At 42.4% G+C, this 19,195-nt stretch overlaps 2 protein-coding genes across 2 annotated transcripts; both read right to left on the minus strand.

Annotated features, from left to right (window-relative positions):
* Positions 1 to 290: 290 nt before the first annotated feature.
* Positions 291 to 1,290, minus strand: LOC123049104 (uncharacterized). Its single transcript, XM_044472095.1, has one exon. It carries the CDS (start codon positions 984 to 986, stop codon positions 639 to 641), a length of 348 nt encoding a protein of 115 aa, XP_044328030.1. The 5' UTR covers positions 987 to 1,290; the 3' UTR covers positions 291 to 638.
* Positions 1,291 to 4,407: 3,117 nt separating this feature from the next.
* On the minus strand, positions 4,408 to 5,302 carry LOC123052329 (40S ribosomal protein S13-1). The gene has a single exon (XM_044475466.1). The coding sequence runs from the start codon at positions 5,174 to 5,176 to the stop codon at positions 4,721 to 4,723; it is 456 nt and encodes a 151-aa protein (XP_044331401.1). The 5' UTR covers positions 5,177 to 5,302; the 3' UTR covers positions 4,408 to 4,720.
* Between the last annotated feature and the right edge of the window lie 13,893 nt (positions 5,303 to 19,195).

A 19,195-nucleotide genomic window follows, 5' to 3' on the forward strand; every position in this document is an offset into this window, starting at 1 on the left:
GGCGGCCGACCATAATTTACATGTCACACGGAAAATTTGAGGTGGCAGTAGCCACCAGCTATTGTGCTATGCATTCAATGATCACAAGGGCATCGACCCGTTGGCTGGGCAGTTAGGGTTGCTGCCAGCCCACTCAAGTTTGAGTCCCGACTCAGACGCACAACGTTCAAGGAGTTTCTCCTATAAAAAAATACCAACAAGGGTTAGCCTTTGAATTGGTCTCATTTTTCACAAGCATTCTTGTTTTCACGGCTCTACGACACAATGGACGAGGGCAATTTACTGGCGAAACAACCGACCATTATAAAGCAGACAAAACGCAGTGTATTTACACTTCGAAACATGTAGCAGCTCGTCTTATTACACCACATGAATATGTCAGCACGCATCAGCCACCCGTCAGTGCATGCACACACCATCTCAATTCTGAACCAAGAATGAATAACCAACCAAAGAACACAAGATCCGGCACCAAAACTAGACCTCCACATTCTCAATTCTCAACCAACAATAACCATGCCACGGCCGCCCCATTCCCCCGCCGGCATCGGTCGCCGGCCAGCTGGCCGCAGTGCCAGCCACGCACGCTAGGCGCTAGCTGCATCTCGATCGCCAGCGATCTGATCGCTCGCTAATCTCTACTCGGCGGCGGCGCCTTGGTCGAAGTTGAGCGCGTAGCTCTTGGAGTCGTAGCTGAAGCAGGCCTTCCTCCTCCGCGCCCCGCCGCCGCCGCCCCTCCTCCTCGCCATGATCTCCTGCGCCACCGCCTTCCACCGCAGCTTCGCCCTGGCCGACCGCTCCTCCTGCGCGATGCGCCTGATCTCCTCCCCGCCCTCCCCGCTCAGCGCCCTGTACTCCAGCCGCCGGGCCGACGACGCCCGAGACAGCGACCGCCCGAAGCACCCGAAGCTCTGCGGCATGAAGTCGTCGTCCATCGCCGCCGCGGCCGGCATCGGCGCCGCCGTCTGGTGCACCAGGCTGGCCATGGGAATGCACGAAGCTAGCTAGCGATCACAGTACAGGAACAGGTGAGTAGCGAAGTATGGAGACGGGACGCGATCAATGCGGGGCTGTGATCTGCTAGATCCAGAGACGGATATATAATGGCTGCCCGGGCGCGGCGATGAACTGTCCGATCTCGAACGGCGCCATGGCAGCATGGCCCGAGATTAGGTGCCTTGTTTATTGGCCGCGGCCCATAAAGAAATGGCAAGGTGCGGGATAGCAAGTGTACCCGAACGTCCTTGTTTTTATCCTGCATTTGGCGCCATCAGGGAATTCCTGCCGGGCTTTGACTGCTCGCAACGTGACCCCATGTGTTTCTGATGAATGTTTTAAGAGTACTACGTTCGTAAAGTAAAATGACAGTGGTGATCACCAGTAGCTGTGAAGTAAACGCCCAACTGCACCGGATGAACTGGCCTATGTGTACAAATTAAGGAGAGCACGTAGTGAGGGAAAAACTCAAGCTTTCTAAGAAGCAGAAACTAGCAACTGCATCAAAGGAAAATGTACTCCCTCCGTCCCAAAATGTAACACGTTTTTTGACATTTTGGGATGGACGGAGTAGCAAGTAAAACATCCGGAGTGTGTGTTGCAAAGTTGCCTAGATGTTGATGCCAAAGTTGTCAAGTGTACAAGCTTATAGAATAAGCATGGTGGCATAACTATACCAGCAAAGCCAGCCGGTGAGAGTGGTCCAAAACCTAGAATATCACAAACATCAACAGGCAACGGCATCTCCCATAAACAAAAGCGCACACCGAGCACGATATCAGCAGCACAGTACGACAGTCGAGCCAAACCTCCCGACTTGAGTAAACCACCAGCCCTGACATGCATCTTGGTTGGCATCAACCCATGCTGCCGCAACCACTGATCAGCGGTCAAGCCCCCTAACCACGGCACTTGGAAATGTATGCAAGTTGAGGGGCAGCATATGCTGCCGATTAGTTTGAGATTCAGCCAACAAACAAATCTAAAGGGCAAGTGCGTACGATATCTCCAATCTATTCAGATCAAGCATCCAACTTGGTTGAGATCATGCACGCACCATTATTCGGGCCAGCCAGCGGCGCTGGTACCTGCTTCTGCTTGGTTTGGTCAATCATTGCAAAGGGTTTAGCGTTCGTGTTACAAAACATGCCTGATTGCTTCTTGTGCGGCACGCCATCTGAGTGCTGGACTAAATGGACAGGATAGCAGATTGGCAGATCACACACATCTTTGGCGTATGGCCACAGCTGAGAAGTGCTTGATGCTTGATTTCAGTTAAGTCATTACGGGCCAAAGAAGTTCAAAGGAAAAATATTTCCACCTGAAACAAGTTTGATTGTCCAAAGAAATATTCTGAACCCCTCAAAGCAAAACAATGATAGGGCTGCACCACATATTCACGAGATCATCACCAAGTAAGGTAAACAACACAATCAGGAACAAGAAAATGGTCTGAGCAATTGGTATATCACCAACCGAAAAGTTTGAACACGGAAACATAGTACGTGAAAAGACCCTTGGGTGCTAGGATAGGTCATCTAGACAAACAAATGTCAAACAAAATCTTCAACGCCTGTTAGTGCTACAATTAAAAAGACCCTTGTTTGCAATCATGTTAGTGCTACAACCGAAATGTGAGTGCCTGCTGCACATAGGCATCTGAAAGGAAAATAACATCATTCAAGTCCGCAGCTAACCTAGATTATAGAACTCGAACTCCAAGACCTAAGATTAACAGCATATAGGCAACAAAAGGCCTGAGATTAACAGCACAGACAGCAAAGCAGCTGCAGCTGCAAAGCTCATCATAGACAGCTGCAGCTGAAGCATAGACAGAACCACTATTTGGAACTTACATTTGGAAGCTATCTCATATTATCTGAACTTCCATCAAAGAAATTATGATACGGTCACACTAAACAATTAGGTCCTGGATCATTATGGGCTGGGAGGTAGATTTTTTTCAAGCAGATATTACTGTACTCCGAGCTTTAGTTCATGCACAGGAGTCAGGGCCAAGGGATTTAAAAGGAAAATATTTCCCACTGAGGCCTTGTTCGGTTGACAGGAAATTGGAGGGGATTGGCAGGGATTGAGGAGATTAAATCATCAACAAGTCAAAATCCCCTCCAATCCCTTTGAGAAGGGGTGTAACTGAACAAGGCCTGAAACAAGTTTGGATTATCCAAAGAAACATTTGGAAAGCTAATAACCAACCATGATACAATAGCACAACATATTCTCAAGATCCTCACCAAGTAAAGTAAACATAAACAACACAATCAATAACAACAAATGGTTTGAGCACTTGATATATCATCTAAACAATAATGTCAAACAAAATATTCCGATGCAATAATGTTAGTGCGACAATCTAAATGTGAATGTCTGTTGCACATAGGCATCTGAAATGTACTAAGTAACATCATTCGAGTTCACTGCTAAATTAGATTATAGAGCTCCAACCCCCAAGGCCTATGATTATCAGCATAGAGAAAAGAAAAGCTACAGCTGCAAATCTCATTCTCAAAGTAAAGAACCACCATTTGGAAGCTATCTGATAATTTAAACTTTCATTAGAAATTTTATTGTATCATTACGGGCAGAGGGGGGCTGATCTGCCATAGGAAATGCAATAGGCCAGGGTACTGATTCCAGGCCAAATAATAGTTCCAACGAACAAAGATACACAAGTAAAATCTCCGACCAAATACTGGTAGAGGTGCAAATTAATGAACTAATGATGTGATTTTGGCAAATTAGTTCATTTGATCAAGGTATTTATTGCAGGTTACATAATTACTGCCTACACAGGAAGCATCGGAACCAAGAACTACCTGGTATGCATCCTACATGGTATGAACAACTGATTTACTACTGATCAAACGTAGGAAGCGTAACAGAACAGGACATCGATTCCAGTCCAATAGTCCAAGGAACAAAGAAACGCAAGTAAAACCTCCAGACCAATAGTCCAAGAAGCAAAGAAACATAAGTAAAATCTCAGACCAATACTAGTAAAGGTGCAAATTATTGACCTAAGGTTACCCTCCACCCCTCTTCAGTTCAAAAGGAGGAACTGGTTTTGCAAAAGCGGTGTGATTTTGGCAAATTAATTAATTTGATTATGATCTTCATAGCAGGTTGATCATTACCGGATGAAGATTTCATCACTCAAGTTGTTAACGGTGCATGTTTCATGTTTGTATACTCATATAGGGTTATATGCTTAATGTTTAAGTTACAAATGATGCACATTACACAAGCACATGGATAGTAGCTCATTAGAAAGCCTAAACAAGAATGAAAACATTCCAAAAAAGACCTCTCCCCCTTAATTTGTTGATAGCCAGCTATATAGAAAGTAAACCTAGCCTGCATCAACAGTGAGCTCGCAACAACAATAAAACAGGATAAAACATGAAGAGTGCATTAGCAAGTTTTTTACTCCACTGCAGGATTTGTGACAGCAATACACCTACGAAGAGCATTACCAGCCTACTCGAAGTTAGGAAACCAACACATTGTAAATAGTCTCAACTTCCAAGGATCAAAACCTGATCCAGTCCCACTAAACTCTCGAAATACTTCTGTCCAGGCACACACGAGCGGTAGCTGATATGTTTAACAGCTTACAACCCCAAAAAGCATTGCTTACTACTTAACACAAAACCGAAGTCCAAAGCTGCAGAGAATTACGTCAAGGAACCGAAGCTTAACCGAATCAGGCGACGAGAGTGCTCGCGGTGGTGGACTCGTACTTCCAGGCGGCGGGCATCTTCTTGGTGAGGCGGTAGTAGCGGGTGAGGCGGTGGACCCGGCTCTCGACGAGGATGAGGCGGAACTTGGCGTCCACGTCCGACCTGTTCCTCTCCAGGTGCTTCCTGATCGCGACGGCCTTCTTGATGAGGAAGTAGAGGTCCTCGGGCATCTCCGGCGCCAGCCCGCGGGCCTTGAGGAGGCGCACGATCTTGGCGCCGGTGACGGCCTTGGACAGCGGGATGCCGTAGCCGTCGCGGAGCAGGGCGCCGATCTGCGACGGCAGCTGACCCTTCTTGGCGGCGCGGACGATGATCTCCTCCACGTCCGGCGCGGACGTCTTGACCCAGGCCGGGGCCTCCCGCTTGTAGGGGATCACCGAGGACGACATGCCCTTCCCGTTGCTGTGCATGCGTCCCATGGCGGCGAGCGGGGGGCGGCGGCGAGGAGGGAGATGGGGAGAAGCGGCTGTGGCGGCGGAGAGGGAAACCTAGCAAAAATGGGGCAGTACCCTTCCCTGCCAGAGTCAGTCTGTCATATCTGCTCGCGTTGCAAACTGGGCTTAGCCCATAATGTTTTGGACGCGAATACCGCGAGATCGGGACCCAATCTCCCCCTCGTTGACCCATCGGGGCGCCCTATACTTCGCGTTAAGCGACATCGGGAGCTCGCGCCTTTAGTGCCAGTTGGCAGTTCGGGCGCCCACGCGGCTGTGAACTGGGCCGGCCCAGCAAAAAGGCAGTGGATAGAGCTCGTTTGCGAGCAAAAACAGCCAAAAAATGGTTTCAACAGAGGATCGAACTCGCACCGTCCAGTAGCGAACGACAAGGGCTAACCAACTAAACTACACCGCACAACTAACCACAAGGTAGGGCGAATATTTAAAGTACATCTGTCGCCGGGCAATTTATTAGTACACATGTAAACATTTATTGTAACGCTTTGATTTTTAAATTATTTGAAAACAGTTGGGAAAAAATTTCATGAATTACAGAAAAGTTCATTGGTTTTTAAAAAAGATCATGTTACGTAAAATTTCATCAATTTTGAAAAAAGTTCATCAATTTTTGAAAAATGTCAATCGATTTCAAAAAAAGTTCATCGACTTTGAAAAAAGTTCGTGATTTTGAAAAAAGTTCATCGACTTTTAAAAAAAGTTCACGATTTTGAAAAAAAGTTCACGGTTTTGAAAAAAAAGTTCACGGTTTTGAAAAAAGTTCATCGGTTTTGGAAAAAGGTTCGTCGATTTTGAAAAAAGTTCATCGATTTTGAAAAACCAAGATGCGGCTATATCTCCCACGTGTCGAGGCACGACTTAGAGGCATAACCGCATTGTAGGTATTGTCGCAAGAAGGGTCATCTTCATACAATCCCATGTAATGAACAAGAATGGGATAACGAGAGTTGGCTTACAATCGCCACTTCACACAATACATAAATTAAATCATACATTATCCAAAATCCACACATAGACCGACTACGGTCAAATCCAAATGAAAATAAGATAACCCTAAATGCTAGATCCCCGATCGTCCCAGCTGGGCTCCACTACTGATCATCAGGAAAAGAAACATAGTAACAACCACGTTCCTCGTCGAACTCCCACTTGAGCTCGGTTGCGTCACCTGCACTGGCATCGTCGGCACCTGCAACTGTTTTGGTAGAATCTGTGAGTCACGAGGACTCAACAATCTCACACCCACGAGATCAAGACTATTTAAGCTTATAGGAAAGGATGGTGTAATGAGGTGGAGCTGCAGCAAGCACTAAGTATGTATGATGGCTAATATACGCAAAGAAGAGCGAGAAGAGAAGCAACGCAACGGTCGTGAAGCTAGAAATTATTAAGAAGTGATCCATAAACTACTTACGTTCATGTATAACTCAAACCGTGTTCACTTCCCGGACTCTGCCGAGACGAGACCATCACGGCTACACACACGGTTGATGTATTTTAATTAAGTCAAGTGTCAAGTTCTCTACAACCGGACATTAACAAATTCCCATATGCCTCATAACCGCGGGCACAGCTTTCGAAAGATAATACCCTGTAGGGGTGTCCCAACTTAGCCCATTATAAGCTCTCACGGTCAACGAAGGATAAACCTTCTCCCGGGAAGACCCGATCAGTCTCGGAATCCCGGTTTACAAGACATTTCGACAATGGTAAAACAAGTCCAGCAAAGCCGCCCGATGTGCCGACAAATCCCGATAGGAGCTGCACATATCTCGTTCTCAGGGCACACCGGATGAACACTACGTACAACTAAAACCAGCCCTCGAGTTTCCCCGAGGTGGCGCTGCAAGTGGCTCTAGTTTGGACCAGCACTCAGAGGAACACTGGCCCGGGGGTTTAAATAAAGATGACCCTCGGGCTCGCGAAAACCCAAGGGAAAAAGGCTTAAGTGGCAAATGGTAAAACCAAGGTTGGGCCTTGCTGGAGGAGTTTTATTCAAGGCAAACTGTCAAGGGGGTCCCATAAATCACCCAACCGCGTAAGGAACGCAAACTCAAGGAACATAATCCCGGTATGACGGAAACTAGGGCGGCAAGAGTGGAACAAAACACCAGGCATAAGGCCGAGCCTTCCACCCTTTACCAAATATATAGATGCATTAATTAAATAAGAGATATTGTGATATTCAAAAAAATATCCATGTTCCAACATGGAACCAACTTCAACTTCACCTGCAACTAGCAACGCTATAAGAAGGGCTGAGCAAAAGCGGTAACTTAGCCAAACAACGGTTTGCTAGAAAAGGATGGTTAGAGGCTTGACATGGCAATATGGGAGGCATGATATAGCAAGTGGTAGGTAGCGCAGCATAGAAATAGAACGAACAACTAGCAAAGCAAAGATAGAAGTGATTTCGAGGGTATGGTCATCTTGCCTGCAAGGTTCTCAGAGTTGTCGAAAGCTTGATCCTCGTAAGCGTACTCAACAGGTTCCTCGTTCACGAACTCGTCTCCCGGATCTACCCACAACGAGAACACAAGCAATGGAACCACAATCAATCACGGAAAAAGCACAAGCAACATGATGCAATACATGCATGATATGCGATGCATATGCGTGCTCCGAAAGAAAAAGGATGAACAAGGCAGTAACTTGGCAAACCAAGTATGCCACTGGAAAGATGAGATGATTTCGGTCGAAATCGATATAAAGATCACCGGAAACGGATGCACGGTTTGTAAATGGCAAGCAAAACAAGAATGACACGATTCTGCGATTAACAGCATGATAGCACTTAGAATACATCAAGTAACTATGGTACAGCACCCCAACATAGCAACAAAGCATATGACAGTAATATAAGGAGATGCTTGACAAAAGATGAACACTTAGCTATGGTTAGATCACACCATAACAGGTCCAAACAAGCATGGCAAAAGTGCAAAAGATATCAGCTTCACAGACTTGGTGAAATTACTGGACATGCATAAACAGCATCAGGTAGCAATGTTCAGAGCAAGCAAAACACATGATACAGGAACTTAACATAGGAAAATAAGGCATGGTATGAATCTACTAAATGCATAGAACAAAAGTCCCTTACTGACCATGAGCCAAAAAGGGGCAGAAGATATGATGGCACCCATGTAAACATAGCAAGTTTCGTTAACAGGTTTCAGACTTAACAGAAAACGGAACATGGCATTAACAACATTATGAAGGCATGTTGGTGAGCTTGATTCACTCATCACAAAGCAATGCATGACAAAACAAGCATACCTACAGCAATATGGCATGTTTATTAAGCTAACCATAGCAAGAGCAGGTTCATAGCATGTATGGATCAACTACAACAACCTTGGCAAAATTGAATATCATGCTAACATTCTGCCAGGAATATTTTATAGCAAAAGTAGAGCAATATTAAGACATGCTAGGGCACTCCATAATTGCAAACAGTGGTATGGATGGATAGAGCACAACTATATCTACAAAACATCCTTACTGAACATACTCGAAATAAGCATGCATCTCTCTGTAGCCACATGGATACGTAGCAACAAAATAACAGCAGATAAAAGACGGCAAAATCCTGTCTCTGAAAACAGAAACATCACGAAGCCTAGTTTGCATGCTTGTGATAGTCACCACATAGATCATAAAAATACATGGCATACACCTCTGTAAAGATGGCATGACATAGATCAAAACATCTGTAGAGCTCATGCCCATACGATGCACACATCAATTGCAACAAAAATAACAAATCACCAAGTTCTGATAATTAACAGCAGTAAACATCATATAGCACTCTTGCACCAGAGAAACCCCTCATGTTCATGCATATAATAACTCAACAACCGTGCGTCGGATTAAGATGATTTATATATGTAAAATGCTTAGAATTTTATCTAGTTTCACATTATGCCACTTTCATCCATGTTTAAAATGTTTAAATTGATGTTTGGTTTAATTTGCTAAATGCCATGCTAAAATGATTTATTTCATAACTAAATAACCGTAGCTCCATTTTAAATAAACTTTATATGTAAATGGGGTAGAAAAATGCATAGATTAACTTGGTGCACTTTATTTTCCTATTTAACAACAATAAAATATGGTTTTAGGCAGAGCAGTACCAAATCTAAAATATGGACATGAGGATTTTCCGGAATTGTTGTTTGTTGTTCCGGCCTCATTTAAACTTGCCTAAATAGTTAGTTTACTTATGCTTCACCCTTTTGCCATGTTTAATAACATTTAATATTGTTGGGTAGCTTAAACGAGAGCGAACTAAATAACTCGAATGTGGTGTTTCGTCAATATGCAACTCGTTGCAAATTGAGCTCCACTTAATTTGTAGTATTGTTTGTTGCACTTTGCCATGCCATGCTCATTAAAACGGACATGCATCATACTTGTTTGTGCATCATGCCATGTTTATGTGATGGTTGTTTACTATGTTGTTTGCTTCTTTCCGGTTTGCTTCTCTCATTAGCTTCAGTTTCATTCCGGAGTTGTGAGGATTCGTTCGACTACGTCCGTTTGTCTTCTTCATGGACTCGTTCTTCTTCCTTGCGGGATTTCAGGCAAGATGACCATACCCTCGAAATCACTTCTATCTTTGCTTGCTAGTTGTTCGCTCTATTGCTATACCGCGCTACCTACCACTTGCTATATCATGCCTCCCCTATTGCCATGTCAAGCCTCTAACCCACCTTTCCTAGCAAACCGTTGTTTTGCTATGTTACCGCTTTTGCTCAGCCCCTCTTATAGCGTTGCTAGTTGCAGGTGAAGATGAAGATTGTTCCATGTTGGAACATGGATATGTTGGGATATCACAATATCTCTTATTTAATTAATGCATCTATATACTTGGTAAAGGGTGGAAGGCTCGGCCTTATGCCTGGTGTTTTGTTCCACTCTTGCTGCCCTATTTTCCGTCATACCGGTGTTATGTTCCTTGATTTTGCTTTCCTTACGCGGTTGGGTGATTTATGGGACCCCCTTGACAGTTCGCTTTGAATAAAACTCCTCCAGCAAGGCCCAACCTTGGTTTTAACATTTGCCACCTAAGCCTTTTTCCCTTGGGTTCTGCAGACTCAAGGGTCATCTTTATTTTACCCCCCGGGGCAGTGCTCCTTCGAGTGTTGGTCCAACCCGTCAGCCACCGGTGGCCACCAGGGGCAACTCTGGGCTGGCCTACCAGAAGTTTGGACAAGCCGGTGTGCCCTGAAAACGAGATATGTGCAGCTCCTATCAGGATTTGTCGGCACATTCGGGCGGCTTTGCTGGTCTTGTTTTACCATTGTCGAAATGTCTTGTAAACCGGGATTCCGAGACTGATCGGGTCTTCCCGGGAGAAGGAATATCCTTCGTTGACCGTGAGAGCTTATAATGGGCTAAGTTGGGACACCCCTGCACGGTATTATCTTTCGAAAGCCGTGCCCGCGGTTATGTGGCAGATGGGAATTTGTTAATGTCCGGTTATAGAGAACTTGACACTTGACTTAATTAAAACGCATCAACCGCGTGTGTAGCCGTGATGGTCTCTTTTCCGCGGAGTCCGGGAAGTGAACACGGTTTTTGGGTTATGTTTGACGTAAGTAGGAGTTCAGGATCACTTCTTGATCATTACTAGTTGACGACCGTTGCGTTGCTCCTCTTCTCGCTCTTATTTGCGTATGTTAGCCACCATTTATGCTTTGTGCTTGCTGCAGCTCCACCTCACTACCTTCTCCTACCCATAAGCTTAAATAGTCTTGATCTCGCGGGTGTGAGATTGCTGAGTCCTCGTGACTCACCAGATACTTCCAAACAGTTGCAGGTGCCAACGATACCAGTGCAGGTGATGCAACCGAACTCAAGTGGGAGTTCGACGAGGACCTTGGTCGTTACTATGTTTCGTTTCCTGTTGAGCAATAGTGGAGCCCAGTTGGGACGATCGGGGATCTAGATTTTGGGGTTGTCTTCTTTTCTTTTGGTTCCGTAGTCGGACCTATGTGTGTACTCTGATTGATGTATGATTTATTTATGTACTGTGTGAAGTGGCGAATGTAAGCCAACTCTTTATCCCATTCTTGTTCATTACATGGGATTGTGTGAAGATGACCCTTCTTGCGACAAAACCATAATGCGGTTATGCCTCTAAGTCGTGCCTTGACACGTGGGAGATATAGCCGCATCGTGGGCGTTACAAGTTGGCGCACAACTGACCACAAGGCAGGGTGAATATTTAAAGTACATCTGTCGCCGGGCAATTTATTAGTACACATGTAAACATTTATTGTAGCGCTTTGATTTTTAAATTATTTGAAAACAGTTGGGAAAAAATGTCATGAATTACAGAAAAGTTCATTGGTTTTTAAAAAAGACCGTGTTACGTAAAATTTCATCAATTTTGAAAAAAAGTTCACGGTTTTAAAAAAAGTTCATCAATTTTTGAAAAATGTTCATCGATTTCGAAAAAAGTTCATCGACTTTGAAAAAAGTTCACGATTTTGGAAAACGTTCATCGACTTTGAAAAAAAGTTCACGATTTTGAAAAAAAGTAGTTCACGGTTTTGAAAATAAAGTTCATGGTTTTGAAAAAAGTTCATTGGTTTTGGAAAAAGGTTCGTCGATTTTGAAAAAAGTTCATCGCTTTTGAAAAAATAGTTCATCAGTTTTGAGAAACAGTTCATCGATTTTGAAAAAGTTCTTCGATTTTGAAAAAAGTTCATCGATTTCAAAAAAGTTCATCGACTTTGAAAGAAGTTCACAATTTTGAAAAAAGTTCATCGACTTTGTAAAAAAGTTTGCGATTTTGAAAAAAATTTCACGGTTTTGAAAAAAGTTCATCGGTTTTTGAAAAAGGTTCGTCGATTTTGAAAAAAGTTCATCGATTTTGAAAAAAAAATAGTTCATCGGCTTTGAGAAATAGTTCATCAATTTGAAAAGAGTTCATCGATCTTGAAATAGTTCATCAACTTGGAAAAAAAGTCCATCAATTTTGAAAAAGAGTTCATCGATTTTGAAAAGTGTTTGTTGATTTTGAGAAAAAATCATTGAATTTGAAAAAAAGAGTTCATCGATTTTGATAAAAAGTTCGTTGAATTCGAAAAGGTTCATCAAAATTGCAAAAAAAATCGCACATTTACAAAAAAAGTAAAAGGAATAAGAAAAGTAAAGTGAAAAAAAAATAATAGGAAAAAGAAGGAGAAGAAAATGTCACGACCTGGAGAAATAGTAAAAGCAGGGGAAGAGGCTTATAGACACCAAAGTGGTTCGTTGCCAAGTGGTAAGTGCGTTGCTCTCGCAGACGAGACGTCCCAGGTTTGAACCATCACACTCACCATTTTTTGATTTGATGCAGTTTTAACAGAAAAAAAAAGAAGGAATGGGCCGGTCCAGCGCGGCGTGGGGGTATGCGCCCGTTTGCGCGCAGCGAAGAAACGGGCGCAACGGGCACCATTTAGGATTTGCCTCGAGTCATCTGACTCGCTGAAGCGCATGACAGTATGGGCCGGCCCAGTTCGTGGTAGGTACACTGGCTCCTTTTCCTTTCTGTTTAAATTTATTTTTTCCATTCCATTTTTTATTTTATTTATACTTCTGAATATCCTAAACATATATATTACAAAAATTTATGTCGCATAAAATTTAGAAAAATGTTAATCATGCTTTGAAAAAATGTTGAAAGTGTATTAAAAAATGTTGACCATGTATTTAAAAAATGATGAAATTTCTTGATCATGTATATAAATATGTTAATCAAGCATTAGGAAAATGTTAACTAGCATTTCAAAAATGTTGAACAAGTATTCAAAAAATGTTGACCATGTATATAAGATATGTTGAACAAGTATTTGAAAAATGTTGATCATGTATTTGAAAAATGTTGAACAAGTATTTGAACAAAAATATTGATCATGTTTATATGTTGAACAAGTATCTAAAAAATGTTGATCATGTATATGAAAAATGTTGAACAAGTACTTGAAATTTTCTGAACAACTATTTACAAAGTAATGTTGATCATGTATATAAAAAATGTTGAACAAGTAAACGAAAAGGTTGAGCAAGTATTGGAAAAATTTTGAACAAGTATTTGAAAAAAAGTTGATTATGTATATAAGAATGTAGAGTGAAAAAGAGAAAGAAACAGAGAAGAAAAAGAAACAAAACCGGAGAAGAAGAACAAGAAAAGATTCAAAATGTCGGAGAAGAAAAAATGAAAGAAAATAGAATGAAAAAACAAAGAAAAACGGAGAAGACCGGCTCCAGTTTCCTCTAGTAGGCTATCCTACTACTAAAAGGTAACTGGACGTAGGCGGAGTGGTTAGCTGCGTCGGCGTACGTCCAAGAGACCAGGGTTTGATTCTGGGCGCCCCTTTTTATTCACTGTGTTCATCTACCTGCTTGTCCAAAAATGCTAGCTCAGTTAATATAAACTATAGGCGGCAAAAGAAAGTGAAGTTTTTTTAAATTTCAAACGTGGTTTATTTTTTACAAAATTAAATGTATTTACAAAGCCAAACATATCCCTAAAAAAAGCTGAACTTTCAAAATTTGCTAACAAACTTTTAAAGACTCGAACATCTTTTGAGAATCTGAAAGATTTTTGTAAAAGGGAAAAAACTTAAACCAAGAACATTTTTCGAAATGACAAACAACTTTTCCAAAATGTGAACATTTTTTAAAAAGAAGAACAAAATTGGCAAAAAAACGCACACTTTCTTAAATTGTCAATAGTTTTTTCAAAACGCGAAATTTTATGAAATACTCCCTCCGTCCGGAAATACTTGTCATTGAAATAAATGTATCTAGATGTATTTTAATTCTAGATACATCCATTTTCATCCATTTATGCGACAAGTATTTCCGGACGGAGGGAGTACCCGATAACTTTTTTTTCAATTTGAAAACAAAATACGAAAAAGTGGATTTTCTTAATTTGTGAATAAATTTAGAAAATAGGAACGTTTTATTGGAAATGCGGACACTTTTTGAATCTGAGAACAATTTTTGAAAACAGGAACATTTTCTGAAATCTGTGAACATTTTTTGAATTTGTGTACAAAACTAAGAAATGCAAACTTAAGAAATTTTAGACTTTTCTGAATTAATGAACATTTCTGGCAATGAAGTGAACAAATTTTGGAATAGTAAAACATTTTTCAAAATTCTGAACAAAATATGAAAACAGAAATAAAATCTGGAAAAATGAGCAAAGTTTATGAAATACAAATATTTTTAAATTGCAGAAAATTTGTTGAGAACAGAAATCAACTTGAAAAGGAAAAATGAAAGAAAATAAAGAAGAAAAGAAAACAAAAGAAAAAATGAAAGAAAATAAAGAAGAAAACAAAAGAAAAGAAAAAATGAAAGAAAAATAAAAAATAAAGATAATTAAGAGAAGTAGAAAAATCAGTTCAGGAACCTTGGTCCCAACACCAGTAGAAACCGTCCAGGAAACCAACTAGAAGGTTCCCAAAACCGGAAATGTGTATAAAGGAAATGTTAAATGTGTATAAAGGAAATGTTTCTCATATATACGAAAAATATATAGAAGGTGTATCAAAAAATGTTGATCATGTATTTAAAAAGTATATTAAAAATGTTTATAATATATATGAAAAATGTATAACATACATTCAATAAAAGTACAAATGTTCCTGGTTATAAAACATACATTTGAAAATGCTAGTTCTGTATACAAAAAAGGTGTGAATATAAAAGTATTCTTGATATATACAAAAAAGTACATTATATCTGAAGAAATGTTTATTTCCCGTAAAAAGAATCATGTTGTATTAGAAAATGTTGGCCATGTATTGAAAAGTGTTAATATTATATATGAAAAATGTTAAATATGTATTAGAAGCTATTAAATATAAAAAAATATGTACAATGTATATGGAAAAGGTAGAAATAAAAAATATAGATGTTTCAACAAATGACAATCATATATTTTTAAAATAAGAAGCAAGCAATAAAAACCAAAAAAGAATTAAAACCCCAAAAAATCCAACGCAGAAGAGTGGAAACAGAAAAACCAGAAAGCAACATAGAAAAAAATGAAGAATGTCGATGAAGTCCAAGGATGAACCAAATAAAAAGGAAGAGAAACAAAGAAAGAAAAACAAAAAACCGAGAAAGAAATAAGAAATTTAAGAAAAAAGAGAACACAGTGGAAACCATGAAAGAAATGAAGAAAATAGATGAAAAATGAAGAAAAACTTATAATAAAGAAAACCTATTAATAAACAGAAGAAGAGAAAGAAAAAATAAGGAAAAGGAAAAAAAGAATGGCAAAAGGCCAGTCCACTACTGAGCAAGCAAGAAAAAGCTTGAGGCGAGACGAGAGCTGCTCTTGCAGTAAGCGAGGTATACCTGTCGTGTCGAGCGGCGGCACGCAAGCAAGAAAAAGCTTGAGGCGAGACGAGAGCTGCTCTTGCAGTAAGCGAGGTATACCTGTCGTGTCGAGCGGCGGCACGACTATACCTCGCCTTTTTTTGAGTAATCTTGTAACCTTTATTGAATCAAAGTAAGGTCCATAGGTACAATAGTTGGGTCATGAGGATTGCGCAACCAAACATGCCTACCTAAGGGAAGATTACATGCATACTTTGCGAGATTGTGTGCCTCAAAATTGAAGTTTCTACGCTCAAATAAAAACTTGCAAGAAGAAAAACTAGAACTACGAGCTAATATTTCATGTGTGATAGCTGCATTCGAACAAAACATCCCCTGATTGATATCCTTGACTACGCCTTGGCAGTCGGAGGCAATAACCACGGCCTGAGCTTGAAGATCTTCTGCAAGTGCTATCCCTTCTCTGACAGCAAAAGTTTCTAAGATCGTTGGATCGACGATGCCGCCATAAACCATCGTAGAGGAACCAAGGTAGTGACCATGCTGGTCTCGACATAACGTTGGCACTGCTCCACCGCGCATGTTCCTCGCTATGGCCCCATCCACATTTACCTTGAAAGCACTATCTTCTGGAGCAATCCATCGTTGGGCCTGGGCCGTGGCCGTAGCGCTCGCCCCCCTGGGAGACCCGCTCGGGAGCAGGTTTAAGTCTGCTAGGAAATTATCCACAAAGTTTATGGTATGTTGCGGGGGTTGGAAGATTGATTCATACACAACTTTTCTACGTGCGTACCAAATAGCCCACATCGTCTCAGCCATCTTCATGAACTCAGGTTGATTCAGCCTGCTTTGTAGCTCAAATATCCACCTTTTGGCGCTCGGTTCTTCCAACTCTGTCATCCTCGTTACCAAGCTCTCACCTGAAAGTGCCCACACACATCTAAACATTGTACATGAGAGCAAGGCATGACGCCATGAGTCCTGGCAGTCACACAAAGGACACGTGTTATGTGTCGCCATGTTTCTATGATGCAAAACGTCCGAAGGCAGCGAATGACGTGCCAATCTCCATAGAAAGATCCTGATTTTTGAAGGTATTGATAGCTTCCACAAAGTAGACCAAGCCCTTCCTTCCTCCTGCCCCGACGAGGCCCCCGGCCGGCCCTCCAGCGACTCTTCTCGTTGCAGCTTAGTACTCACCAAAAAATGGTATGCTGAACTCACAGCAAATCTTCCTTTTTTGTCCGGGTACCACGCCCAGAAATCCTCAATATTACTTGTGCAGACCGGTTTTTTCAAGATGCATCCGCATCAAAATGACCGGACCAAGTCCTCGTTCCATGCACCTGTGGTTGGCTGTAATAGCTCCGCCACTTTCCTTGGTGGATTACTGACTAGAGACATTATAGGCCTTGGCGTGTGTTCTTTAGGGATCCAATTGTCCGCCCAAATATCTGTAGTCTGGCCATTACCGATCCGCCTTATAATTCCCTGTTTCATCACATCTCTTTCTTCAATTATCGCTCGCCAAATCTGGGAGGGACGGGGCCCCAGTTGAGCCTCTAGTAATGTTGTCTCAGGGAAATAACTCGCTTTGAGGATTCTGGCACTCAATGAGGTAGGTTCCTGAAAAATTCTCCACGCCTGGCGCGCCAATAACGCAAGATTAAAAATCTCCAAGTCTCTGAAACCGAGCCCTCCCAAGTGTTTTGGTCTAACCATCACATCCCAAGAGACCCAAGCTGGCTTACGTGAAGGAAATGTGCCCTAGAGGCAATAATAAAGTTATTACTTATTTCCTTATATCATGATAAATGTTTATTATTCATGCTAGAATTGTATTAACCGGAAACATAATACATGTGTGAATACATAGACAAACAGAGTGTCACTAGTATGCCTCTACTTGACTAGCTCGTTAATCAAAGATGGTTATGTTTCCTAGCCATAGACATAAGTTGTCATTTGATTAACGAGATCACCTCATTAGGAGAATGACGTGATTGACTTGACCCATTCCGTTAGCTTAGCACCCGATCGTTTAGTATGTTGCTATTGCTTTCTTCATGACTTATACATGTTCCTCTGACTATGAGATTATGCAACTCCCGTTTACCGGAGGAACACTTTGTGTGCTACCAAACGTCACAACGTAAATGGGTGATTATAAAGGTGCTCTACAGGTCTCCAAAGGTACTTGTTGGGTTGGCGTATTTCGAGATTAGGATTTGTCACTCCGATTGTCGGAGAGGTATCTCTGGGCCCACTCGGTAATGCACATCACTATAAGCCTTGCAAGCATTGTGACTAATAAGTTAGTTGCGGGATGATGTGTTACGGAACGAGTAAAGAGACTTGCCGGTAACGAGATTGAACTAGGTATCGAGATACCGACGATCGAATCTCGGGCAAGTAACATACTGATGACAAAGGGAACAACGTATGTTGTTATGCGGTCTGACCGATAAAGATCTTCGTAGAATATGTGGGAGCCAATATGGGCATCCAGGTCCCGCTATTGGTTATTGACCGGAGACGTGTCTCGGTCATGTCTACATAGTTCTCGAACCCGTAGGGTCCGCACGCTTAAAGTTACGATGACAGTTTTATTATGAGTTTATGTATGTTGATGTACCGAAGGAGTTCGGAGTCCCGGATGAGATCGGGGACATGACGAGGAGTCTCGAAATGGTCGAGACGTAAAGATCGATATATTGGACGACTATATTCGGACTTCGGAAAGGTTCCGAGTGATTCGGGTATTTTTCGGAGTACCGGAGAGTTACGGGAATACGTATTGGGCCTTATTGGGCCATACGGGAAAGAAGAAAAAGGGCCTCAAGGGTGGCCGCACCCCTCCCCTTGGTCTGGTCCGAATTGGACTAGGGAAGGGGGGCGCCCCCTTCCTTCCTTCTCTTTTTCCCTTCCTCTTTTCCTATTCCATATGGGAGGTGGAATCCTACTAGGACTAGGGAGTCCTAGTAGGACTCCACACTTGGTGCGCCCCCTCCTAGGGCCGGCCTCCTCCTCCCTTGCTCCTTTATATACGGGGGCAGGGGGCACCCCAGAGACACAACAATTGATCCTTGAGATCTTTTAGCCGTGTGCGGTGCCCCCCTCCACCAAATTACACCTCGATAATATCATTGCGGAGCTTAGGCGAAGCCCTGCGTCGGTAGAACATCATCATCGTCACCACGCCGTCGTGCTGACGAAACTCTCCCTCAACACTCGGCTGGATCGGAGTTCGAGGGACGTCATCGAGCTGAACGTGTGTAGAACTCGGAGGTGCCGTGCGTTCGGTACTTGATCGGTCGGATCGTGAAGACGTACGACTACATCAACCGCGTTGTGATAACGCTTCCGCTGTCGGTCTACGAGGGTACGTGGACAACACTCTCCCCTCTCGTTGCTATGCATCACCATGATCTTGCGTGTGCGTAGGAATTTTTTTGAAATTACTACGTTCCCCAACAGTGGCATCCGAGCCTGGTTTTATGCGTTGATGCTATGCACGAGTAGAACACAAGTGAGTTGTGGGCGATATAAGTCATACTGCTTACCAGCATGTCATACTTTGGTTCAGCGGTATTGTGAGATGAAGCGGCCCGGACCGACATTACGCGT

This window comes from Triticum aestivum, chromosome 2D (genome assembly GCF_018294505.1).
Source record: "Triticum aestivum cultivar Chinese Spring chromosome 2D, IWGSC CS RefSeq v2.1, whole genome shotgun sequence".
Classification (NCBI taxonomy): domain Eukaryota; kingdom Viridiplantae; phylum Streptophyta; class Magnoliopsida; order Poales; family Poaceae; genus Triticum; species Triticum aestivum.